This window comes from Archocentrus centrarchus, chromosome 1, assembly GCF_007364275.1.
Source record: "Archocentrus centrarchus isolate MPI-CPG fArcCen1 chromosome 1, fArcCen1, whole genome shotgun sequence".
In the NCBI taxonomy this organism is placed as follows: Eukaryota; Metazoa; Chordata; class Actinopteri; order Cichliformes; family Cichlidae; genus Archocentrus; species Archocentrus centrarchus.
This window is the reverse complement of record NC_044346.1, coordinates 26966521-26993162: the sequence shown is the minus strand read 5'-3', so window position 1 is coordinate 26993162 and position 26642 is coordinate 26966521. Positions and strand designations below refer to the sequence as shown.

General features: G+C 39.3%; 1 protein-coding gene across 2 annotated transcripts in view; it reads left to right on the top strand.

Moving 5' to 3' along the window:
- Positions 1-26642, top strand: part of LOC115779785 (E3 ubiquitin-protein ligase SMURF2-like) — a 72002-nt gene that overhangs the window by 32678 nt on the left and 12682 nt on the right. Inside the window, exons 4-11 of one of the 2 annotated variants that reach the window (XM_030728597.1) lie at positions 4435-4568; positions 10081-10146; positions 11890-11974; positions 12311-12394; positions 13874-14085; positions 16134-16218; positions 17939-18097; positions 19079-19132. In XM_030728597.1, the coding sequence (XP_030584457.1) occupies positions 4435-4568; positions 10081-10146; positions 11890-11974; positions 12311-12394; positions 13874-14085; positions 16134-16218; positions 17939-18097; positions 19079-19132 (879 nt within the window). Of the gene's footprint in view, positions 1-4434; positions 4569-10080; positions 10147-11889; positions 11975-12310; positions 12395-13873; positions 14086-16133; positions 16219-17938; positions 18098-19075; positions 19133-26642 lie in introns of both variants that reach the window. The other variant, XM_030728589.1, reaches the window with a different exon arrangement.

Sequence of the window (26642 nt, the reverse complement as noted above, 5' to 3'; positions counted from 1 at the left end):
CGATCTCACCTAGGATGTTCTCATTCACATCATAAATGCATACTGTTCAAGCTAGACCGATTAGCGGCACCACAAAAAGTCATGATTAAAAAGCTGTGTTTATCCTCGTCTGCACATCATCTTAAAAATGAAGCTGTAAACAGTGACTCTAGTTGCCTCCATGTTTGCTTCTGTTCAACAGCATCAGTGGCTGTGACATCTTTATTATTCTTACTTCGCTCATATGTGACCAGACTACACTGGAATAATGTGAATAGATAAATAATTCATATGTGAGCAATAAATCTGAATTAGGAATTAAAGAGTGCAATCTGAGCATAGCCTTGACATCTAGGAATAACAGGGATTTAGTTCACATTTTTCTGATGTTTTATGTAACAAATGGGAAATAATTTCTGATAATCGTTAGTTTCAGACAGTCTTAATGTAATGTGCTTTTTAAAGAAAATGCACTTTAGGTGGATATACATATGACTGTTTCTCATTTCTTTTTACAACTATGGATGCACACTTTAATTTTTTTGCTACGTTAACATTGACCTCAGACTCCCTCCCTGTTTGCATAATCCTCCTCCCCTTTCTGCATCCCCACCCTCTCAGAGGAGTGTATTCCCCACCCACGACCCCTGGCCTCTTCCTCTGGTTCAGGAAATGGCTAACATGCCACAGAAAGCAGATGGGAGTGTGGGCTTGGCAGATTGCCAGCTCACCACACCCCCATCCTCAGCCTCTAGCTTTAGGAGGTGGGGTCTTTTTCCACACCACACTGGTTCTGACAAGGACCTTGTTATCATGAATACCTTTTGCTTTTTTAAGACTACAGTTTATGTTCTATAATTCATATCGGTGTCCTGCTTTCTTTTTGAAACATACAGTTAGTGTTGAAAGTTTATGAACTCATAGTAGTATGTAGGCCTTGTTTTGGCAGGTTGCCTTCTCGTGCTTTGCCTCCTATTTCCAAGCTTTTCAGTACAAGTCTTCACATTGCTTTGCTTGGAATATCAGATTTGCTTGCGGCTCCCTTTTCCTTTACTCTAGAGATGTTAAATTCTGTACATGCTGTGCTGTAGAGCCTGATGTAATTCAGTAGTCTTTACATATCTACCTGAACAAGATTTGATTTGTTCCCAGTGATAATTGATTTGTTCCCGGTGATATAGTGCTGAACATATAGATGGCATTAAGCTGATTCCTTCTGCCACTCATTAACATCCAGATCAATAATGTATTGGCAGTAGTTGCCAACCCACCTCTTGAATACAGACTACTTAACACAAGCATTGCCTGTATGTCAAATTTACCCTCCTATAGTTTAATCAAAACATGCTAATTTTGCTGTTGCTCTAACTAATATCATATTTTTTTTCATAAGTTTTTGTTTGGATGAGAGAAAGACAGACACACAGACACACAGACACACACACACACACACACACACACACAGACACACACACACACACACAGACAATGTATAGGCCCAAATTAAGGTCAGTAAGCTTTTTTTTTTCTTTCTTTAAAAGAAAAAAGAAAAAAAAAGACTGTAAACACTGTGATGGCCCCTCAGATGCAGGTGGAGGTAAATCAGAAAAATTAAGCAAATCCTTTATTTACGCGATGATGAACTGTCTGCAGATTTAACTTTGTTTTTTCTTAAAGAATTTATTTTTCATGAAACTACCCTTTAAACTTGGAACATGACAGTAGTCTGCGTCTAATTTTTTATCAGTATTGTGGTTACACAAAGACACTGAAAAAAGTTCTTTGTGTACTAATAGGAAGAAGAAAACTGTTCAAACACTCAATATTCCCACGCTGTGTGTTACACTGAAGTTCAGCTGAAGTGCTTTTGACACTGTGTTTATGTCTGAATCTGGTTTGGTCTGATTTCTTATGGAGATTATATGTTTTTATGGAATAAGATTTTAAAAGCACAACGGCATGCGAGATATAGATAGATGTATAGATATAGATATATAAAAAAAACCTTAACCTTATTTGACATGACATATTATTATAGTTGTGTTGGCATCATTGGCATGTTATCATCGTTTGTCATGAGGTCATGAAACAGAGTGTTATGGGAAAGAAGTAAGCGTAGCAATATAAAAATTTTCTTTGAATAATAAGCCAATGATTGCTGCAGAAAGATTTCAGATGATGTTTCAGTGAGAACTTTAGGTTGTTTTTACATCCACTGACTCCCAGGAACCATCAGTTGAAAACAGGAAGTTTTGGTTACTTCAGACTGTAGTGATGTCATAATTTTATCAGCTTTTCAGTTCAGTTTTAAACCATCAGACAGGTTTTTTTTTCACCTTTAATCAGTCTACCCACATCCATTTGCTTCACTGTTGCTGAATTCATGAGTATCTGCAGTGCTACGTATGTTATTGTGAGTCAGGAAATAACTTTTTCAACTTGCTCTCTTATCTTGTGACGCTCTTTCGTAGTCTTGTCAGCAATTTAAGGGTTTTTTTGTTTTGTTTTTTTTTTAAAAATCTGTTGCTTTGAGGTAGTGCTTTGCACAGCATACTGCCACATCAAAGACCTGTTTAATCTGAACCACACCGTGTAAAGAGAAAACATTTACCAAAAAAAAGTGTTTTTTTTTTTTTACCCCAGCGCACAAAATACAGGAACTAAACTGAAACGTAACAACATGAAGATTCGAAGAACTTAAAATTGGTCTCGGAGTGAACAGAAATGCCATGTCCCATCCATTCATTCATTCATTCATTCATTCATTCAAAAAAATCCCAGAGTTTTCCTAATGATTTCTTGTCTCAGTATCAACACCTTGGGAAATAAGGTCTATAATTAAAATAGCCTGGAGCTTAATTGATGCTTTTGTGGCAAACAAAAGGTCTGTTCTTTGATCCATTTGTCATCAAATGTGTCAGTGCTAGCATGAGATCATAATGTACATGTGCAGTAAAGCACATATTTACTACAAGTGTTTTTTTGTGGGGGGTATCAATACAGCATAGTATTACAATATTTTGCATGGCAATATTAAATTGATACAGGGACACCAAATATTGATATTTTATTAAATAAATTAAAATAGGTTGGGAATACTATGAACAAGAGGGCTCATCTCATGCACCATCACCCTGAGAAAACTACATTAATCTGCTCAACTGAAAAATCACCCAACATTGGACACACGTAGCTTGACAGAGCTACCTCCTAATTCAGAGCAAGCCAGTTGCTCAGTCACACAAGTAAAAATAGAACAGCAATTCATTGCATCTACAAAAACAAAAAATTGGTGGCTTCCTGGTGTATTAAACATTTTCACATTCTGTGACTGATTACAACTTGTGGTGACTAAATGGTTGCCCAGAGCTTGAGGGTGTTGCACACTCCCGACCAGTTTTGATGGCAAGGTGATTACAAAGGTCGCCTGATAGGAGGCAATGTTTCTGCAAACAGCCGCAATCTCAGAAAGATTGTCGAAGGTTTTCAAATAATTGCTGTCTAATTTATAATTGCCAACAGGTTGTCATCAGTCTGAATGAGTCTTTGTTGGTGAGCATGACTTGAGGGGACTCGACTCAACTGGCTGCCAGCTGGTTGTATTCTTGTTATACGTCCATAGGACAGCTGAGCGCAAACGTAATAGCTAAATGTCAGTTTCTGTTTCAGTGTTGGTGTGCTTGACAGTCTCATTTTGCAGTGTGCCAATATGCTCCTGGATCCTGATCATAAAAATATCTTATCATTTTACCAGCATCCTTGATTTGGATTTCATACCAAACCTATATATGTTTTGATGTGTAGAGCAGGACCACCCCCCAAGCTATACAGCATAATAGCATAACAGCTGCTAGACTGTAATTACATCTGTGCAAGTGAATTTGAGAGTGTGCATTTGAATGTTGTGTGAAATGTCTGTTTACTGTAAGAGCTGTCTGCGCCTCAGACAGCGGCGAAGCACATCATGGGGACTTCCTCTGTTCCTTAACCACGACTAGACTGGTCTCAGCTGTGCTAATTCTACACATGCATGCACACACACACGTACCACACACATATAGAAAGACAGACAGACAGAAGTTACTTTGAAATGTGATGAGCTAATCTGCCTCATTACATAGTGTACATCTGAAACTCTTGTCTGGGAGATGCAAATTAGAAGGTTATGGGGTTTTTTTTCCTTTGTTTTTAGTAACTGTTATAATGTTTAGGAAATCTTTTGAGTACAGGGTTGTTTTAGCTTATGATTTCATTCAATTTTTAAATTTCATATCCTGTCAGCTTAAGAAAATTGCTCTCTCCTTAAAGGGTTGAGGCCCTGAGCACACATGTCAAGGAACTTTTTTTTAAAGTACAGTGTCAGGATTTAAAAGTTTTGTCATTACTCATCTTTTCTGTCTCATTGACCTTCTCTTTTTTTTTTCTCCCCCCACTTTCTTTCTTGCACCCTGTCAGATACATTGGAAAGTCAGACTCCATAACCATCAGTGTATGGAACCACAAGAAGATCCACAAAAAGCAGGGCGCAGGTTTCCTGGGCTGTGTCCGCCTCCTGTCCAACGCCATCAACAGACTCAAAGACACAGGCTGTAAGTAGCTGTTTGCATTATTGTATAAATGAGTATAAACTTATGTCTTTCACATTTACTGAAAACAGGTCACTGGTGTATGCTTTGGTGCTCCCTTTGCCATAAGGTGACCTGTCAGGATTGTTTGTGAAATGTGATAGTTAGGTGAGCCAACTTAACCTTTGTCCACACATTCTGACCAGAGCTTATCACACATAAACAAATGTGTGAATCAAATCAAGTGTCTCCAGTCATCCTAATCTGCAGTCCTGATGTTCATCTTTCTCTGCTGGTTGTTGCAGCAATAGATAGAGAGCCTGCTGCTACATGTGTAGCATGTGAGCTGTGTCCCAGCCCACAACCTGCTGCTGCTTATGTGCCAGCCATTCATTTGTATGAGATTTATGACAACTCCTTTAGGAACTACATATCACACATATTGCTTGCTGCAGACATCTGGCTCCTGGGACCAAATCAGTGCCCACAATTCATTTTAAAGCAACACAACTTTCTGTCAGGAAAAAAGGGAGAAACATGCTGCTGATTGAGGGATGGCACAAGATAATCACTGGTTGCCCAGAACAAGATCCCAACATATTTGCACAGATGCTCACATTCACAATGAACAGTTCTTCATGTACATGGCTTTAGACCATCACTTCACTCTTATGCCCTTTCATTTCAAACATATTTTGTGCATTCCACATGCTTGTTAACCCTGCCTAACTTTTTGGCAGTACCAGACACATATACACTTAACTGAAGTCCAGACTGTCAAATTAACATTCCTTCCAGTCATTCTCATCTTTTCCTTCAATCTGTCTTCCTGGCCTGCCCTAAACACAGGCCGTCAGACTAGTGCCAGACCACACTGAGTTACATTTATCCCTTTTCATATGTATCCAGCCTTTTTCTTATTCCGTTCTGCACGTCGTCCTCCAAAAAACTCTTATGGAGTTGTCAAATAATGTCACTTGCTGTAGTTTTTTGTTAATCCAAACTGCAATATTGAAGCTATTAATGCATTTATGGAATGAATTCCATGAATGCAGGCAGTTGTAGTTTAGTTGGCCCAGGTGGGACAACCTCTTATTCCAGCTTCAAACTGTCAAACTAAATACTTCACATAAGCATTCAGAATAGTTTCCAGCACCTTTTTATATTTGTTAAATGGTATTTCTGGCTCATGAAATTCCCCCTAATCCTCTAAAAACCACAACAGCGTTATTGTTGCCACAAAAAGGACCTTGACAATCTAAGAAAACCTGGTGCAATACTTTCACCTCACTGTGACTGGGGACTTAAATGTATCCACTTCCAGAAGCAGACAATTTAGGCTCCAGACAACCAACTTACTGTGGCAGAAATTATACTTTCTCAGCCACAGAAAATGGACAAAGAGGCATGTTCTGTGACAAGTCCTTGCATTATACCTTTGTCCTCATCCTGTGTTCTTTAGACACATGAATGCATATTTAGATACATGAATGGAGCCTACTCTGTGGTCTAACCAAGATGTGGACATACACAGGCATAAACATAAAAACAACCCAAACACACAAAAAGGCATTACTGGAATTGCCTGAGTTCCTGCAAGTCATATTCATACACATAGCACACACTGTCAACCAATATAAGCACAAACTCTAACAAAACTCCCCCTACACATGCATGCATACAGAGAGACACACAGTGCTCTTGCACAGTCTTGCAAAAGGGGATCCAGCATGGTTACCTAGTTTACTAGAAGTTTGTTTGGCTTTACACTGAACTCATTTCCTGCTTTAGCATTACAGACACAAACCTCTAAGTCATCTGCCTCATTTCTGTACCCACAAACTCACTAACACACACAACACACACACAGACCACCAGTTTTTCCAAAATGACTTGACTTACTACACGATATACTCACTTTGAACTCTGCTTCTTTGTGCTTGGTATTGGTAATGTTGATGCAGTGTCGTTAGATTTACTGATGTGCCAACTGTGATACTGTAGATTTTACAGTTTTTACACGTGCATGCAGACATGGCAAACATGCCCAGACAGGCATGCATGATCTAAATGAAGTGACTCTTAAACATGTGGGCCTGCATGTGCACATTGACACATATTTATGGAGTTTAGTCTATTGCAGCACATAGTTTTTATAGCTCTGAGCAATTGAATGGTGTGGTGAGGGCTTGTGGTTAAAGGTCTGTAAATGTTCTGTCTCTCTGCTTTTCCTCCTCTCTTATTTAAGAAAAAAAAATCTGCTTACCATTCTGGCCATGTATGGCTTAGACCATCCCTGTTTAGTCTAGACACATATCTGGAACAGATGCATTTGTTCTCACACAAACACACACACACACACACACATCATAGAAATGAGCTATACATTTGTTCCCAGTCAAAACTATTTCATGTGCAAACAGACTCATACACACAAACCAAAGACATGACAAATCCATAAAGAGCTTGGTTTTAAAATTGGCTTACGGTGAGCTGGAGTAGCTCTTTAACTTGTTTTCTTTCACTCTGCCGCTTCTGCATATTTTTCTTCCTTCTACACTCACCCTCTGTTTTGTGTCTAGCATGCAGACACACATACTCACACACACAGGGATGTTGTGTTGTGTTAATGAAAATTCATTGATATCACTCCTGCCTTGGTCAATTCATATATGTTCAAATCTCCTTGTGGGATTTAGCACGTGTGTGTGTGTGTGTGTGTGTGTGTGTGTGTGTGTGTGTGTGTGTGTGTGTGTGTGTGTGTGTGTGTGAGAGAGAGAGTGTGACGAGTGTATATGTGTCTGGATCTTGTTCAGTGTCTTGGATTATGTTCCTCTGCTGCTTGTGTCTAGCAGCACTGTCCCTTCCTGAGCAGACAGTGAATTCCTACTGAGAAACAAGGCTAGTTGCAGTTTTTGTGTCCAAACATAACTCCATTTGCTGTCTCCAGATTCAGATGTCTGTTTTTTTTTTTTTTTTTGTTTTGTTTTTTTATTGACTGCTGCTCAGCTGGCATGTAAGAAATTGTAAAATCACGACTAATTTGAAACCCATGGAGGTCCAGTTTATAGACTTAGAAAAAATGTTACATGGACAGTTAAAGCATTCTGTGTACATACACAGAAGGATAGCCTTTTCAATCAAGTAGGAGAAATGCTTTTTCTGGTAGTTAAACTTTCAAAATCTGTTTTTCTGTTTGACTTATTTAGAAGAAAAAAAATCTTGTCTTGTTCAGCAGAATTTCTTTTAGCTGTTCAAACTTTACATACAACATATCACTGCTAAATATATGGTAATGGATTTTATGGCTTCTTAAACTATTTAAAGCATACAAAAAATGTTAATCTTGGCTCAGCTTTGCCATAATCCAAAGTATCAGTATCCAGTAGCACTCTGTATCAGGCAATCAAAAGCTGTAATGTTCAAGTGCTGATTCTTATGTAGATAACATAAAAGTTGGATGTTGCATAAGCTTCCTGGATGGTCTGTACCACATATCATAATATCAGTAATGTAATTTATTACTAATATCAGGCATTTCAGTCAGAAAATTGATTAAAAAATGCTTCAAAAAGCAACAACAGCAGGCATACACACAGTGAAGAGGTCCAGTTTAATGATTGAAGTAGTGGATAAGGCCTAGCAGACCCCAATGGGCTACATCTGCCTGGAATTGGGGTACCTGCCAATGAATCATTTAAAAAAAAAAAAAAAAATCAATCCCACTCCCAATTATTATGAATGGGAAAACTATCCATAGAGACGCAAACCATCTTTTTGCCAGGCAGTAAACATGCTTTTTAATTATGTAAAGATGCTGTTTACTCTGAAGTCCAGAGTAAACAGCATGTAGGATTTCAGGCTGCTAATGCTATATTATATGCTAATGATATGCAGCCTCTTTCTCATGCCTGTTTGGCTTAGCCTAATCATGTGATTATAGTGTACTGTGTGATTGACTACACCTACTTGATCTTTATTGACTGAAATGGTGAAAGTGGGGATTCCCCATATCTAGCGACTGACCTAAATCACTGAACACTTGGCAGTAGCTTGTGAAGAACTGGGGGATCCCAGATTTCTAGGTAAAGAGCCGGTCTATCTATAGTAACATCAGTTCTAGGCTGCAACTTTATTGATTAGCCTGTTATGCCAACTTCTGATCAGCTGATCGTTGTCTGTCATGTTGGTCTGGGATGACTCATGGCCATGAATAGTACAGACTATGACTCATCATATTAAAGTCATACCTACTGCTTAGAAATATTGCTCAAAGTGAAACAACATGGTTCCCTTATGATTATAGTGATGTTATACATAATGCATTGATAACAGTAGATTATGTAGTATGGGTGCATTATGTAGTAATATTCTTGTCCACACACAAGTATAATATGATGTGAATACCCTGTAAGTATGCATTAAATCTGGCTTATTGGTATAGATTATATAAATAGGCATTATGTAGTATACACCCTTGTACAAGAGTGCAATATGTACCTTCTCTAATTTGTTCACAACAGAATTTTTTTGTGTCTGTTCTAGGATGTGGTTACCAAAAAGTATTTATAGAAATGTTAAAGATAATCACAATATGTATTTTTTTATTTAATGAGTATTGTTAATATTGGCCACATATATTTGCTGGAATATGTGATCCGATCTGGCAAAATGAGTCGCAGGGGCTCATACTTAGGCAAATAACATATGAATCAGCACTGTATTGTGGGTCATTTCCTGATTCACGGGATGATCTTAGCAACAAGGGAGAGATAGATATGCATATTAGATATGGATGGAGGCTATTCCCATGAGTGATGGGTCTTGTTAGGGTTTTCAATTAGGTGGTAGTACCTGATACCAGGTACATTTTTAGTACCTGCTCAGCGGGCGTTCCAGCTGATCTCAGTTGAGCCGAAAATGTGACAGCAACAGACTGCATGCCACTGTCTGCCCAGGGAGTGGTGTCACCAGATAGGTCGTGGGAGCGACTTCTTCACAAGACTCAAATCTGCCATTTTTGAAACCTGGCAATGAGGCAAATGGCTACACACTAACCAACACAGACATTTTTGTGCTTGGTGGCTGACATCAATGGAAATTGACCGAAATAGAGTAGTCAAGTTGAGCCGAGTAGGTACTAGTGGGGAAAAAGAGGCATTAGTGAGTCAAGAAGGGTATATTTTAGGGGAGGTCAACCTTGTGAGTGATAAGTAGCTAAAGAATGAGTGGGCACTATCCCTCTTTTTCTCATTCAGATCCTCGCCTCACTTGTATCATCTGGTTTCAGAGCACCAAGATGGTGACCACCCAAATGCTCAGCTCATGGTTTTAAAACAGGACTTTTCTAACATCGCAGTGGCTATATCCATCTTTTATTTATAGCCTATGCTACCAACACAACCTCTTTTTATTTATTTTTTTTAAACTTCAGTATCGTTATTGGTATGACTCCTCAGTAACTAAATGTGCACTTTTAAAGGTTAAACACATGCTGAATCATTGTTTTTTTGTTTTTGTTTTTTGTTATTTGCAGATCAGAGACTGGACCTGAATAAGCTGGGCCCTAATGACAATGATACTGTAAGAGGACAGATAGTAGGTAAGAAAAATACAGTTGCAGCTGTATAAACTCCAAGTCTGAGTGAAAAAAGGCAAGCCATGGACATGTGTGCCCGTGTATGTGCATAAAGTAAAACCACCTGGTGTTCTCTCCAACCACTCTCTTTACTTTAATACTCCATGTCTTGGCTTCAGAGATACACAAGTATTGAAATGTAAATAGAGATGTTGCACCAAAAGTCAAAATATAAAGGATTAAATGGTATACAGTAGAGGATTTTGTTATCTAAAGCCATTTCACATGTGATCTTCAGATATATTGTTCCAAGTTGTCCTTTCTTTTATGAGATATACGACAGGGTATAGTCCTCTTCAAATGTTTTGTCTCTACTGGAAATAGATTGTTTTAAGAGGGTGCTGCCTGGGTAGCATGTGCAAGAGGCACATAACATCCATTTGACATTACATGGGCATTGTACTTATGAGCTGGCAGGATAAAGACCGTTTAATGTCCGATCCAACTCCATTTGACATTTGCTTTCTCATGTGCACCTTTCTAGGTGCATATGAGAAAAGAGCACGTGTGGATCAGTGTTAATTTGGACAGCAAATTTTGATTTAGTTTTAGTCAGTCTTTTTCCGAAAATGTAATTTAGTTTTAGTCATAATTTAGTCATCTGAACAGTTTTAGTTTTAGTCTAGTTTTAGTTGACGAATTATCTTCAGAATATAGTCGACTAAATATATAGTCGATTTAGTCGACTAAAATATAAAGGGTGTAAAATGTAAATGCTTTTTCTTCAGTTCCCTTGAAGTAGTCATTATACACACTTACACAAAATGAAACATTTATTAAAAGTTATGGAATATTATTAATAATATTAACATTTGCGTCTCACCTGCTTCCCACACACCTGATCATTAACACCACCTTACTGAGATAATATGAGCGTGTTACAGCAGGACACACTCTGAAAGGTACAGGGCAGTGTTCAGGACTAAGATTAGGAAAGGCTAATCCACTGCGGCATGGTGATTTTCTCTAAACACAAACGCTAAACTGGGAACAACACTTTACCCTGCGTGACATTAAAATGCTTACCTTTGCATGGAGATCTGGGTGACTGGTTTGTAGATGTCGTTTAAGATGTGTCGTGTTTTTATCTGAGATAGTTGCCCCACATGGTTTACACATCGATTTGTTTGTCACAACGTCAAAGGACAAATGTGCCCATACATCGGCTCTTCTCTTTCTCCCTGCTGACATTGTTTACATAACTTGGTTCTATCGGAAGTAAAGACAAATCACAGGCTGGTTTGGTCTTCCCGGGTTTGGAGCAAATTTGTGCAACTCTGCGTTTGATTGGATGCTTTCCTAACTTGTCCTGCTCTGTCACAAAATTAAATCAGTTCTGATTGGATGTTTTCCTAACTTGTCCCTGCCTTTCACAAAATTAAATAAGTTCTGATTGGATGTCGTCCCCGCCAAGCATTTTCGTCTCGTTTTTATTCGTTGACGAAAGTGTAAATTAATTTCATCATCGTTTTTATCCTTTTGGGTGGTTTTAATTTAGTTATCGTCTTGTTTTCGTCATGGAAAAAACGGGTCGTTGATGAAAACTATGATGAAAATATTTCGTCAACAAAATTAACGCTGGTGTGGATATGGCTTAAGTGACAAACATACATCATAGAATTCAAAATGTTAAATTTACCAAGACTTAGTAGAGCCTTATGGTCAGTAAACCTGCTTATATAGTGTCTTCCTTGTCTTAAATTGTAGTAAGTCTTCAGTCCAGAGATCGCATCGGATCTGGAGGCCCAGTGGTAGACTGCAGTCGCCTGTTTGACAACGACTTACCTGACGGGTCAGTATTGCCAGAGATTTTAGCTATCCTGTCGTACTGCTTTTAGTTGAAGTTACTTATATTTTGTATTTGTTGTTTGTGCATTTGATTGAACCTTTACTTTAAATCAGTGTAGTACACCCTCTGGTTTATCAGTCATGTATTTTGAAATATGTATTCTCTCTAATTTGAGATTTTTTTTTAACAACTGCAGGTACTAATTTTGAATATTATCCTTGTGACAAACTTATGAGGCATTTTGTGGTTTAAGGGAAAAATATTAAGTTTTTTTTTTTAATTGTATTTTTTTTTTTTTTGCATTGTTTGATTTGTATTGTTTGCTGTACAATGAAACAGCTGGGAAGAGAGGAGGACGGCCTCTGGAAGGATACAGTACCTGAACCACATCACGCGCACCACACAGTGGGAGAGACCAACCAGGTACACATCCTCAGCTTTAGCGTCCTTTAAACCATGTAGGATAAATGACAAAAAATACCAATGTACCGGCACTACTGCTTACCTTATATACAGCAGGGATACTAATATAATCCAGAGCAAATCTGGATTATATTGGGGGTGGGGTGGGGGGTGTGTGTCTGAGAAATTAGTACTCTTTCCCCACTTCCCCTTTGTGAAGAAAATCCACTTCAACACAACAATAACAATCCGTTGATAATGAGAGAGTAACAACCCAAACACAGCCAGCCATTCAGGCAGCCTGGCTTCATTTGGCCCCTTTTGCTACAGGAACAACTGTCGCCTTCCTACTTGGCCCATATCACTGGAGCCATTAGGAGTGTAAGCAAATAATACCCTCGACTACCTCACCCACTTTTACTTCACATCTTTAGTCACCCCCGCACAGCAGAGTGGAACAAAGTTGGAATGACAGGAAATAATGGTGAGGAAAAGGTCAAGTGGTGTGGCACTGGGGGAGGAGGAGGAAATGGTGAATTTAAGGAGGAAGATGAGTAGGTAGGGCTGTGTAGGAGGAAGAAATGACAGTGAGAACTTTTGAATTAAGTTGTCGTGAAAGGACACTTAATATAAAAGATCTAGCTTGTGCTTGGAGGCTGTCGAGTGATAAAACATGAAGACGGGATAAGGGAAAGTGGATACAGAGATGAGAAAAAATAAGCACAGAGAAAGAGGAAATAGGAGGAGGAAGAGTATTTGGAGGGGTTGTGGGTCCAAGGCTTTAGATAGCTAAGGCGTCAGTAACTCTGGACAGCCAGACAGTGGTCAGACAGGCTGCACATACACAATGAGTGTTAGTAAGCCAGCCTGTCTGTGTTTGTGTCTCCTTATCAGATATCTGTTTGCAAGTCCTGTTCTTAACATGCTAACAGACTGTATTCTGATGACCTTTTTGTTCTCTTTTATGCAACCCATAATCATTGACATTATTCAAAGCTTAAGCATTATCATAAAATACATTTATCTTCGAGAGCTTATGAAACAAACTGTTTTGCAACAAAGATTCTATGTGTGTCTATGTGCTGACCAAAAATGACCATCTTGCTACTCCTAAGGCTTAACATAAAACATGGCTATTCTGCCGAGTCACATACTTTTTGCATTCCTTCCCTACAAGGTTCCTATAAGTAAGCATGGTGAACAGTTGTTTAAATTGACCAAAACTGAAAGCCAACCACTTACCACTCAATCATTTAACAAAAAAAGGAAATCAAAGCAAACATGTTCTTGTTGTTCTTGTCAGTTTTTTATCCAGTTTACAGCAAGAAAGAGCACAAATGCCCTTTCAAAGATGGTTTATTTCAAATACATTCTGAAATGTATTATCTGAGTAATATGTACCAATTTATAGTTTGTTTTTTGTTTTTTATTTGTGAAGGCAAAAATGGAATACAAACTCCCTTTACAATGTGACCACGTGCCCTTTCTTCTCTTTTCCAGACCGGCATCAGAGTACTCTAGCCCATCAGGGCGCCCACTGAGCTGTGTGGTGGATGAAAACACCCCAGTGATGACCCCTGTTAATGGGGCAGAGGCGAGTGGCCCTCCGGGCGAACAGCGGATCCAGGAGAGAAGGGTTCGATCTCAGCGGCATCGTAACTACATGAGTCGAACACACCTACACACACCGCCAGATCTACCTGAGGGTTATGGTGAGAGACAGAAGTGACACGCAAATGCACACACATAGTGTTAATACATTGCTGGTTTAGAAAAAGCATCGGTTATGCAGAGTTCAAACTACACAATATCAGCCTAATTATGGCCCACACCAGATGACATAGGGAGCTGCTTTGAGTTGGGAATGCTTAGTGTGTCATAATGCATGAAGACTGATACTGCTGTGTCCTGACAGAAAGATGACATATTAGAATTTTTCTCCAGCCATCATGAACTTTACCAATACAAGCACAAAACATTCATCCAGCTGGTCAGGTTTTTCAACTGGTTTGCTGTATACAGATAGAAACATGGCAAAGTAAAAGAGGTTGATGTTGCCAGTCAGTAATCAGTATCATACAACTGAGCCCAGCATTTACTGCTGTTTCCTATTTAAATTCCTTATTGTTAGCACTGAGGGAAAGCTGTATCACTGACATCACTTCACATTGTACTGGTGTGATTATGCTGTCAGCTACTAAGTTCACTTCAAACTACAATGGTTACCAAATCCCATATTAACTGAACTGAAAAGTGTGTTTTGGAACATTTAGGAGTATTTTGGATTGTACTGCATAGCTTTAGCCTTTCTAACCCCAAAAATACAAGGTATGCAGATCAAAGATGTGGTGCTCTAGGCTACCTTCCCCTTTGTTCTCTTTTCCTGTATTTCTGTCCCATCATTTGGTTTATTCACACTTTCTCGTCTGCGTATCCCTTCCTCCGTCTTCCTGCAGAACCACATCATGACAACTGCAGTCATCACTTATTTTGAGTCTCTCCTTAACTGCTGTCTCTCCTTAACTGCTGTCTCTCCTCTCCTCTCCTCTCCTCTCCTCTCCTCTCCTCGGAATGTTTTGGCTTTGCACAGAATTATTCCCAAAACGAAGAGAAGGTGGGAATGCTTTTCATAGCTCAGTGTTTAGCTCTAAAAAGGGACTCAAGTTTTTTTTTTCTCTGTAGTTTTTAAGCTGGATTTGCTTACAGCATGCAAGCACTTTGGGGAAAATAATGGAGAGGTAGTTTTTTTCCAACATGGGAAAGTCAAAAGAAGAGTACTTCTCTCACAGTCAGCCACAGTGGACCGCACAATTTCTGTAAAATAAATTATTTTAAGTGTGGTGCTATATGCCAGCGCTTGAGAATGGCACTGCTGGATGTGTGCCCCCTTTGAAAGGTCCTGCAGTGTCCACTGAGACTGACTGAGGTTGGACAAAATGAGTCACTGATGCCCAACAACTCAAGAGCTTTCTTCCTCAGTTGAACCCTCTGAACCACTGGCTGGGTGTGGTGAGAGAGAATAAGAGAAAGAGAGGGAATGTGTGAGGGGAGGGAGAAAAAAGAGTGAGAGGTCAGTAGGAAATGAGTTGTGCCAGTAGGAAGTTGAGGTGGGAGCTACTAATGGATTAGCTGGTGAATATGCGCATGAATACCCCACCACTGCAGCACTCACTTTTGTGCCAACATTCACACACTCGCTGTCCATTCATCTATGAATTGGATGGAACCACAAATTCAATGAGCTAATGATGGATTACGAGTGAGTGTCACTCCCTTCTGATTTCTTCTGGTTGTTTACACATGTATTAGTGGGTTTGGTGATGTGAAAGCAGCTTACTTTCCATTTCCTTGGTTTCTGGAGATTAATGGGGGTGGATTACTTTCAGAACACGCACTAACCTTTAAGCGAAATAAGACAACTAGGATGCATCAAGGAACTCTCTGCAAGGAAAAACACTTTGATAAATTTCCCTCACATTTTATTTTCTCATCCTCTTGGGATACGCCTACTGGAGACTCAAGAGGAACTAATTGATTACATTGGCGCACACCTTAAGAAACTCTTAGGTCAACAGTGTCCCAGCAGTTTGCCTGCCACATAAATTATAAACAGACTTCCCCGTCTCCAAAATACATAAACTCACTATCCTTGCTTGTACCCATGTAGACTAGAGAACATCACTCCCAGAAACAGTCCCAAGCTTTCTTGTTTTGGCCTTTTTTGATATATTCATTCAAATGAATGTCCTCTCTATTCTAGAACAAAGAACAACTCAGCAAGGCCAGGTCTACTTCCTCCATACGCAGACTGGAGTCAGCACATGGCATGATCCCCGGGTGCCAAGGTAACTCATTTGTGCTCATATATTTCTTTTTTTCTTTTTTTATTGTGCAGATTCACTAGTAAAACCTTTTTCAGGTCCTGTTTGATTGGGAGTATTCAAATGTGTAAATAATATATATGATTATATTGGAACTGAATTACACTGAATTAAATGTGGTACATACAGTACAGTTCTGACTACCTTTGTTGTTTTATCCCTAATATGAAACCAGACTCTTTTTGCGCAAAACTGTCAAGAGCAAACTGGTCTTGTCTTGGTTGGATTAGATCTTATGTCTCCCTTTGTTGCTGTTTTTTGTGTTCAAAAACACTCTTATTAGTCAAATTTCAGGCTCAAGTCAGTGTCAGCCAAACAAATGGCCCCTGGGTCTGATGTTGATTTGGAAGAACATTTTTGGATAGATGTTGAACTGACCACACTATAAGCCAATGGTTCTGCATTCAATCATGCTTTTTCACCAACTCTCCACAGTTCTCTGCTTAATTCCCCAAAGATTAAAGGCAGTGCTATTGCGTTATATTTTTGGCCTCATCTCGATGTAGCTTCTGCTCACATAGCATCCAACTGAGAGCATAAACCTCTGGGTTTGGTCATTTTGGACAGAGCTGCTAAAATGACCCAGTATGTGTGATGAGTGCAGCCAGGCATGTGCTTTGTGCCTAAGTGATGTGTCCTTACTTCACACAAGGACAATAGATTCACACACATGGAAAGGCACAAAACGTCCTTAGGCTACAGCGTTGTCCCAGATCACAACTTTAGTTTCAATTCACAGAAGGAGAATTAAGAAATAAGAGCAAGGACTTTGTCAAAATAACAATTGCAGTTGTAACATGGTTGCAGATAATTTACTTTTAACAACTATCACCAAATTTGTTAACAAATCATCCCCCTTATAAAATTCAATATGAACAGTTGTTCAGTTTTACTGTAGTTGTGTAATAATTGTAGTTAGCTACATAGTAGTAGGTACGTGGTGCAGTAAAGAAATTCAGCAACCTTATTCATACAAGTAACCTTACCTAATTTAAATGACATCCATCTCCCCTTCAAGGTCATCCCCTCATGCACCTCTGTACCATTTCCAGCGCTGGCTCTATTTTTAGGTTGCATCCTATAAAAGTTACATTCTGATCACTTGCAGTTCTGCATCTTTGACACCAGGCACCACATCAAGACTGTAGCGTGACCAGGACCACATTTGTTGTCTTCTTCTTCCCATGGCTGTACACCATAAACTTGCTCCCTTGGGTCAGACTGTTAGTACAGAATTTTACTATTGTTCCCTGAGGCGTCTTTGGCAGGAATTTCTGTGGAAACAGCCTAGTGCAGGTCATCTTGCCATCAAGTTAATTTGACTATAGCACTCAGCTCATTACCCATCTTGCTCATCAGATTGCTCAAAATTCAAGCGGGAAAGTTGCCACTCTGGGGGAGACCCAAGGGTGTATTGCAGGTACACAACTGCAAGTGGTCACAATTGGAGTTCCAAACACAGTAGCTTTGCTAAAAGTGATACAATGCTATTTAATGACACAACCTTGAAGAGGAGACTGATGGACTTTAAAACATTTTTTGAAGTTTATGGTTGTAGTAGCACAAGAGGATTAAGTCAGTAGGGGAGTTTCCAGTGCAACATGACTGAATTTACAGTTTAATTTAGAATTTTATTTAAACTGTTAAATGGTTATTGTAACAATTTCATATTTTTTTTCTTCAGGGACTTAAGTAATGTAAACTGTGAGGAGCTTGGCCCACTGCCACCAGGCTGGGAGATCAGGAACACTGCCACCGGCCGTGTCTACTTTGTTGACCACAACAATCGAACAACACAGTTCACAGACCCCCGACTGTCTGCTAACCTGCATCTAGTGCTCAAGTGAGTATAACAATAACAAAAATAATCCAAAAGTATAAGGTTAGATATGTTGAAAGTATGCAGATCTAGCTAATTACTGTTGCTTTTTTATTAGCTGCCCCATGTAATCATAAAGTAATCTGTGTAGTGGTGACTAAAACACACAAATCACTGACAGTAATTGCTGTAAAGCACCTTCAGCTATTTGGAAACCAGGTAATCATTAAGGTAACATAACTGTGATCAAGGATTTGACTATAAAAGAAAATATTTTCATTATGTAAGGCATCCTTCATATTATTATTGTTGTAAAATAAGTCTAACATTTCATCTTGATTGAGTGCTGACCTCACTGTGGTTACTGCACTGCTGAGTTTGGCTTAGCTTTATTCATTCTCTGCCTTCTTCATATTTGATGCAAAGGGGCATTAATGGCTTAATATTTTCAAAATTAGCTTCCCACACATTGTGTTAGTCCTGGAAATAGACAGTGCGTCATTGTGGGTATGAAGTAAGCAAGAGAAGAGAGGATGTGTGTTTTGGAACCTCTGATAAACACCAGTTATAATTCTACCAGCAATGAATATGTAAGCTGTTCATCTCACCCTTTCTTTTTGTTTTCTTTCTCTTTATTGCTGCCTCTTTCCCGTTTGTCTCTTCTTTTATATCCTATCTTCCTTTTTATGTCATCCTTAAAAAACCTGCTATTCTTATTTTTTTCCCATGTTTTTTGGTTATTATTTTACCTTATTTTCTTATTTGACTTTACCTTCATTCTCTTTCTTTGTCCTTTTATTCTTCTCTTCTGTCCCTTTTTCTCTTTCTCCTATCTGTCCTCTTTCTCCGTTCCTTTTTTAATCCCATCCCCTGATGTTTTCAATGCTCTAATACTCTTCTCTGCCATTCACCTTCTCTTTTATGCCCTTTTCTCCTTTTTCCCCCTTTTGTCTTTCTCTGTCTTTTCCTCTTTTCTTTCCTCTCCATTCCTGCTTTCTCCAGTAGCCCAAGTCCAAATGGTTCCCGTGTGGCCATGGACAGCCAAAACACTAACCTCAGGTAACCCACAAATACACACAAAAACACAGGCATTCACAGAGACAAACATGTGCATTCACATGCTTGCACATGATCTGCAACAGGCATATGAACTATGCAAACAGCACACAGTTTGATAGATGTTTGCATACTTCATACACACACCAACCCAAAGCACATACACAAACTCACACTGTTATAATATCATGAGTGAAAATGCCATCCAAAGGGAGCATGTCTGTTTGTGTTGTTGTAAAAATGTGCACATTTTTCTTAAGGTTAACTTTCAACTGAATGTCATGCAAGTTTTAAACACACACCCTGGCCTGTGTCCATATCTGAGAACTGTCAGTCCATCTTTCATTATGCTTGTCTTGTCTGTCAGCAGCCTGCCTCCATGGAAGAACTGCTCTTAGTACGCTGACCCAGTGAAGCCAAACCTCACTCAGGAAAATACTAAACATCTGTTAGCTTAGCACAAGGTCTTTTCTTCTGCAGAAGACGCAGGCCGGACACATAATTAAGTGAAAATTACACCAAAATTGTCCGCGGTATTTTTGTAGACATGACAGACTAAATTTTAGGAAGTAGTTTGGCTGTCAGGGAGGTCTCTTTACTTTTCCGCTTTCGGCGTGTCCGGCAGAGATTATTAGAACAAGAGGCGCATACAGAGGGATGTAGGGATTTTTCCGTCTTTGCTTTTTTGATACAAAATCTTAGTCAAAACTTCTTGCAATAATAGCAGCTGGCACGATAGACATGTTTGGGAAATCAACATCTGGTCATTTGGTCAAATGGTATCCATATGTGTCAGAACAGCCTCTGGTTGTGATTTGAACCTCAGCTATGTTATCCACAGTCAGTGTCGTTAACCGCTTGTCTGACTCCTTATTAGGTGAGATTTGAGTCCTGACAAAGTTTTAGGGCTTTGAAAAATGAATAAGCTCTAATTTGTAATGCAGCTTTTGTGCTCATGTTCACATATTAATGAAAATAAAATTGAAAGACAGTAGTTTACAATTTTGTGTCACAGCAGGGGTAGTGTTCTGCCCTGTTGAAATGTGATGAGGGGTACATGTAATATCCCAATGTGTTATTGTATATTAAAGTAACCACTTGCTCTTTATTTGTTCTTTATTAGATACGATTAGAGAAAAAAAAATTGGATTGCCTAGTTGAGTATCAGTTGGATCAAATTTTTAATTAGACTTTAAGACTTTGACATGTGATGGTCCAGTGGTATACTTAACATATATAAAGCAGCCCTGTTGTAAAAAATAATTTTAGCTTAGATTATATCTGCTGCTTCAGAGCTGGTCCTTTATGTCTGGCCATAACCAAAAACTGGCAACATTGCTTTTAATTAGTAACCCGATGTACTCATGCAGAAAAGTCAGAGTGGCAGGAAAATCAAATTGCACTGCACGAACAGTGTTTTATTTATTTTTCTTCTGAATGGAAATGTCTTCAGTTTTAGTCACTTTTCCACTTTGACTCTGAAACACAAAATTTTATTGGTCGTGATAAATATTGGACTGCTTACTGGGCGAGAGGCTGAACTGACAGCATGTACATAAACAGCAGCAGGCAGTCATACAGAGGCCACATAGGCAGATGCATGAATGCCACAACAGTCTGTTTACACATACTGCACATGTACAACAGATGTATTAGAACATTTTAGAAGTGTCAATCTTTTTAAGTTCCAGTGTATAAAGAGTACCAGTACAACCAGTCAAACTGCTGCCAGACCTTTTGTTGTACTTGCCCTCCTTCTTGCTGTTCATTTTTCTTTTATCCTCTTTGCATTCCACCTTCACCTGCACTGTCTTCTGTCCTGAAACTTGTCAAACTTTCTGCCGAATTGGTGTCAGGAGGGTATGATCACAATCCATACCTGATTTATATTTGACCAATTTTTTCTTAAAGGTGACTTTCTTGTGCATATCCAGACAGCTTTCAGCACAGCTGTTGTTTAGATCACTTCCTGGAAGTCCCAGTGTGATGATTTGTACTGTGCACTCTGCAGTTCATTTTTGAGCACAAAAATGAACTTCTCCAGCAGAATTAGTTTGTTGTGAAATCACAAACTGTCTGAATTGTCAGAGAGGAGTGGGACCAGGAGCAAGCGCCTCATTTTATTTACCTTTATATAATTGGGTTGTGCAATGTGAAGTCATTGTCCCAGAACCAGACTGTTAATGGCAGGCTGTACTGTAGCATCCTGAGGCATCTGAGAGAGAACATCGAGCAGAAACAAGAGAAACTCATGTGCCAGTACAGAACATACTGAGAGAAAACATATTTATTTGGCCACACAATGTTTGCCCACCACCTGTCCTACTTGCAATATTTGGTTTGGTGTGAGTGAGTTTTTCTGCATTGACGAATCACCCTGGAGGAGATTCATCACTCATCACAGAAGCACAAGTGCAAGGATACAGAAAGGTGACTGGTTCACTGAGAGATCTAAAAAGCCATCCAATCATGCACAAGTAGATGACCTTGAAGGAGAGATCAGCAAGTTAAAATTGGGTAAATTTTTTGTTTGTTTTTATCGACTGCTTCGTGGAACTTTTTGATCAATACTTCCTAGATCCATAACATACAAGCATATACTTGCACATATAGTGATCGTGCTACAGTTCCATTTCGGGAGTTTCAGTGTTAGGACAACTAACTACTTGATAGTGCATGTGGTTTAAGCTTTGCTCTTTTTTTTTTTTCTTCTTTCTTTTTTTTTCAGGTAGCAGCAGAACAGCAATAATAGTGTTTTGATTTATTGAGAGAAAGGGGGGTTTAACAAATGTACTGCATACTGCAGAAGCAGAGAGCACAACAGGAAATTTTGCATGCTTAGTGAGAAAAAAAAAAAACTCAGAGTTGTTACGCCTCTGTTTCCTTACACCACAGCAGTTAATGTTCCTGTCCTTTTCTGTCACACAGACACAGAATGAAATCTGTGGTCACTCAAAAATGAGGAAGAAATTTCTGACCGTAAAAAGAAAAATAAACTTTGATTATTTCAAAAGACACTGAGTGTGGCAGATCAGAAATGGAACAAATATAAATGCAGTGAACCCCCCTTACTTCTCTTAAAGATTTGATTTCCACATCACATGAGCACTGATATTCTTTTGTACAGTCTTTCTATCAAGTCTGAAACTGTGTGCTATATTTTCACGGTCTTTCACATTGCTTTTTTCAAAACTACATTTCATATCATTGTGAATTAATCTGCTTGCAACTAATGCAGACATGTGGTCCATTTTTATTGTCCTTGACCTCAGGTCAGCCTTCCACACTTAGGACCGCAATGTCTTAAACAGTGGCCTAAAAATTGAATATGACGTGGCAGAATATTTTTCTTGATTTTTAACCTGCTGACTCATTTTAGCTGGCTAGAAGCTTTGCTATTGCCAGAGTACCTCACATTTCTGCACTCTTTTTGTAATTTAGTTGTTCAGTTTTCCCCTCTCTTGTAGTAACAGCACATTTAGTCCGCAGTATTAGATGCATGGAGTAAGATTTGGCATTTAATTGTAATCATTGCAGTGCAGTCTTCTGATTCCTTCCTGTACACTTGATTTAAATGTGACTAACAGCCCTGTTGCCTTTGACCTCAGCTGATGCAAGACATAGTCAGACAGTCAGACACAGCTGCATTACTGTGGTATGCCACAGTGTCTCTCACATACTTAGCTTCCTCCTTTGCACCCGCTCATAGAGTATGCCTGAAAAATTACATCAGTGTTTACTGAAGGTATTTTTAGGTGGAACTGGATTTAGGTTTACTGGGCATCAGCAGGTACTTTTCCCAACCAAGTCATAAATCTTCACGACACTTATATCAACTTTTGCATTAATGTTTTTTAGAAGTTGCGATTATATTTGGTACAGTAACCTGCAAAGCTAAATATAATGCAAATTATTTGGCTTGGGGGGAAAAAAAAACCCTCAAATATGTGTACAGTGTATTTATAGCATTTGAGATTTTCTACAGTACTATGTAAACCTTACAAGTGATTTGCCAGAACAGTAAATGCCAGCTGCCTAAACAGTACAAATAGCAGGATGTTTCTGCTACAGTACATGTGGTACACTAAAAGAGAACATTTAGTATTAGAGCAAACAGAAAATTCAAGATGGAATTAAAGCCTAAAATCCTACAAAAAAATCACCTCTAACAACTGTATACAGTGTAATTTCTGCCAGTTTTAGGTTGGTAATAATGTCCATGGTAAATTATGCAGAAAAAGTAAATTTAATCAAAAAGCACATAATGATTAGAATTTATTCTTAGAAAATGTATTCATACACAGCATTTTTCATCAGTAGGCTATCCACAGTTTGTCTGGTGCTTATTTCCTGTAATTTATCTGCTTTAGAGAAGGAAGAAGTTTGCAGATGTGGGAGATTTAAAATTAGAAAGAATGTCAGAGGTCATGGTTCGCTGGCAAGCCACACAGCAGTGGCATTTTTGTCTGATCTTTCTGTTCTCGTGTGCATTTTAGACCAGTGCAAGGACCATGGCACCAGCCTGATAGTCTGACTCTTAAAGGGCTCTTTTGATTCTGTGGGTGTGGGTGTGTACATGTGGCTTTAACACTACTGCACTTAGTCAACAGTCATTATACCCCACCTGTGCCAGCTGCAGTGTAAAGCAGCAAGTACACTTTCTCACACGGAGACGTGCAGCTCTGCACACACAGCCGCAAATACAGAGAGAGGATAGAAAGCTATCATGACGCTGCAGGTTCAGGTGCAGGTCATCCAGTTCATGCAAATGTTTGCGTCTCAATTTCTTGACCTTTGCTGCCTATTTTTCCTGTTCTTTCTACCATGGAAAACAATAACACAGTTCTGTGCCTCTTAGATTGAATTTGAAAGTTTAGAGTTCTTCCCACTCATCATATTTCAGAGTTGGTCACATCAGTAAGAAGTACCATTTCTCTTCTTTGGCTCAGGAAAGATTTTCAGCTTTGCTGTGCTTGTATTTGCTATATTTACCATCAAATATGCAGAGTGTGTCCCATTTGGAAACTTGAGACACTGAACTATGTTGAAACTATTTTAATTACATCGTGCCCTCAGAAGAAAGAGTGCACTGAAATTGTGCTTTATTTATATGGTTCTTGGGTCTTCCAGCCAAAAGCAACTCATTCCGTTTTTGTTTCAAGGCATCTTTTCTTCCCCTCCTCCTTCCTAAAGTGGTTTTCAAGACTGCTGTGCTGGCCAGTCTTACCCTTTCTTTGACATGCTAGGAGCCCCAGCGCCCTGCCAATAAATAAATAGCAGTGGAAGTTGATTATATAGGGATAGACTGGCAAACACTGTACCCGTTTAGCTTGGAAAGCCCACATAGATAGACAGGCCTTTTCAACCCACTGAACCAGAGAACTCAAGTGGTACAGCGAGTGCTGGAATAAGTGGGTGGATATGTGCTGCTACCCTTGGAAGGCCTCTCCTTCTACTTCCTTTATGTTTCAATGATTGCCCACTTGGTGCGCTTGCCTTGGTTTGGTCAACAGTAGCTTTTGAAACTCCCAGCAGAGGACAGTAGCGTCTTTTAAAAGAAGTCGTCCGCTGCCCGCATGTCTCTTCACAGGATAATGAGGGCCTGCTGCCCCGCCGAAGGGAGAGATGAAGTTTGTTTTTACGAGGCCCCACCCAGGCCATCTCACCACCAACACCACAGTGAGGACTGGAGGAAGTTAGAACATGAATACTCACCATGGCTCACGTTCTGTATGCTGTATTTAAATATTTATCAGAATGTAGAAGCTCTGAATGGCACGAGGACAAAATAAGCTGAAGGTCCACATTTAAGTGCCTCATGTTTGAATTTCACGTTCCTCACAACAGACCTTGTTGTCTTAAAACTACAAGGCTGCCACATAAATATGAACTGGATGCATAAATTTGATTTACATTACCTGCATTTGTAAATGGAGAGAAGGGCATTTTCTATTTTATATAGGCAGAGGTGTTATTAGGATCGTGAAAACTTTGGTGTTTAATTCTGCCACAGAAATATTAAGATTTCATGATAATTGCATTATTATACAGTTATTTCAGAGCGAATTTAGAGGTGAGACACTGTTATGTCATAAGGCTTGGGTCAAGTGGCTGGCTTTATAAAATGTTGATGAATGAGTCAAATGCTAGATGGTATATTGATGGTCTCATTGCTAACAAACTATCTCTTTGACACTGTCCTTCACAGCAGCTTTTTAGCTCTGCTCCCTCCCTCCTGAAAAAAGGTTGCAGTCAGCATAAGCCAACACAAATGATTGAGACATTGATTCATTATTTTATATGTATGTATTTTGAGCATAAGTTACTGTACTTAAGAATATAATCACTTGTAAAGTTATGCCTTGGAAATGGTCGTGACAGACACATTTGAGAACCACTAAGCTAGACTAGTTAGTTAAAGACTTGTCCTCTTCACCAGCCTGATGTGGCACTTTCACATCCTGATTCACCTGCTGCTACACCAACAGCTGAAAACTCTTTCCTCCACCTCCTCTAGACTCATCTGCTCCTTGTTCCCTTCATCCTCCTTTTTCTTTTTGAAATGGCATTCCAGAAATTGACAATGAATAGTCCTGTAACCGCTTTCTCTTTCTCTTGAGAGAGGATGCAAAAGTAGCCTGCTTGTGTTTTTAGTCCTGGGCTATTTTTTTTCCCCCTAAATTTGAAGATCCATATTAACATCATCCATATCTGTAGTCCCAGATGTGCAGGCCTTATGACATCTATGGAAATGTGTTGATACATTTACTTTACGTTGAATTATAAGGTAGGGTGGCAGCTCTGCTGGCTAGATGAAAGTTCAGTTTGTGGTTGTTGGTGGGCAGAGATACCTACCAGAAACCACGGACTTCTCTAGCTTTAAAACAGGAAACAAAGATTTGTGGGATGGAGACAGACAGTTATTTTAAGAATAGTAGGTGAATTTAGACATTAAGAGAAATGTGTGCTGAAAGAAAGCAATGAAAACACATCAACTTATTGGTCCAGTTGAGCTTGCCAGAGGTGACAGCTACTCTTACACCACTCTCATTTGTAAATTTTCTTCTCCTCTCTCGTTCTTTCTCCGTGTGTGTGTTTATGTCTCTCTGCTTACTCAGGGTTTATCTCCCTCACTCTGTCTTTCCTGGTGGTGATATTTACCAAATGTCTGGGCAAAGGTTCAGCCTGTCCACAGGTCTGGATTAGATTTGCTCAGGGCTTAGAGCTCTGTTAGCACTCTTTGCTTTGAGACCACTAAAGCGGGTGAGGGATACAGAGGGAATTTCTTACAAAACTCCCTGGTCCTGTGGTTAGACGATGGAGGAGTTAGGGAATTCCCTACCGAACATATCCCTTCTGTCTTTGTATAAAACAATATCTCCATGATCACACAGTAGTAATTAGCTTTCAGAAAAGAGCATCTCAGGACAAACATTTTAAAACTGCTAAGTGATGAATCATACTGACAAACAGCTGTTCTCTTATTTCCCCCTGCCTTCTTTCACGCCCCCTC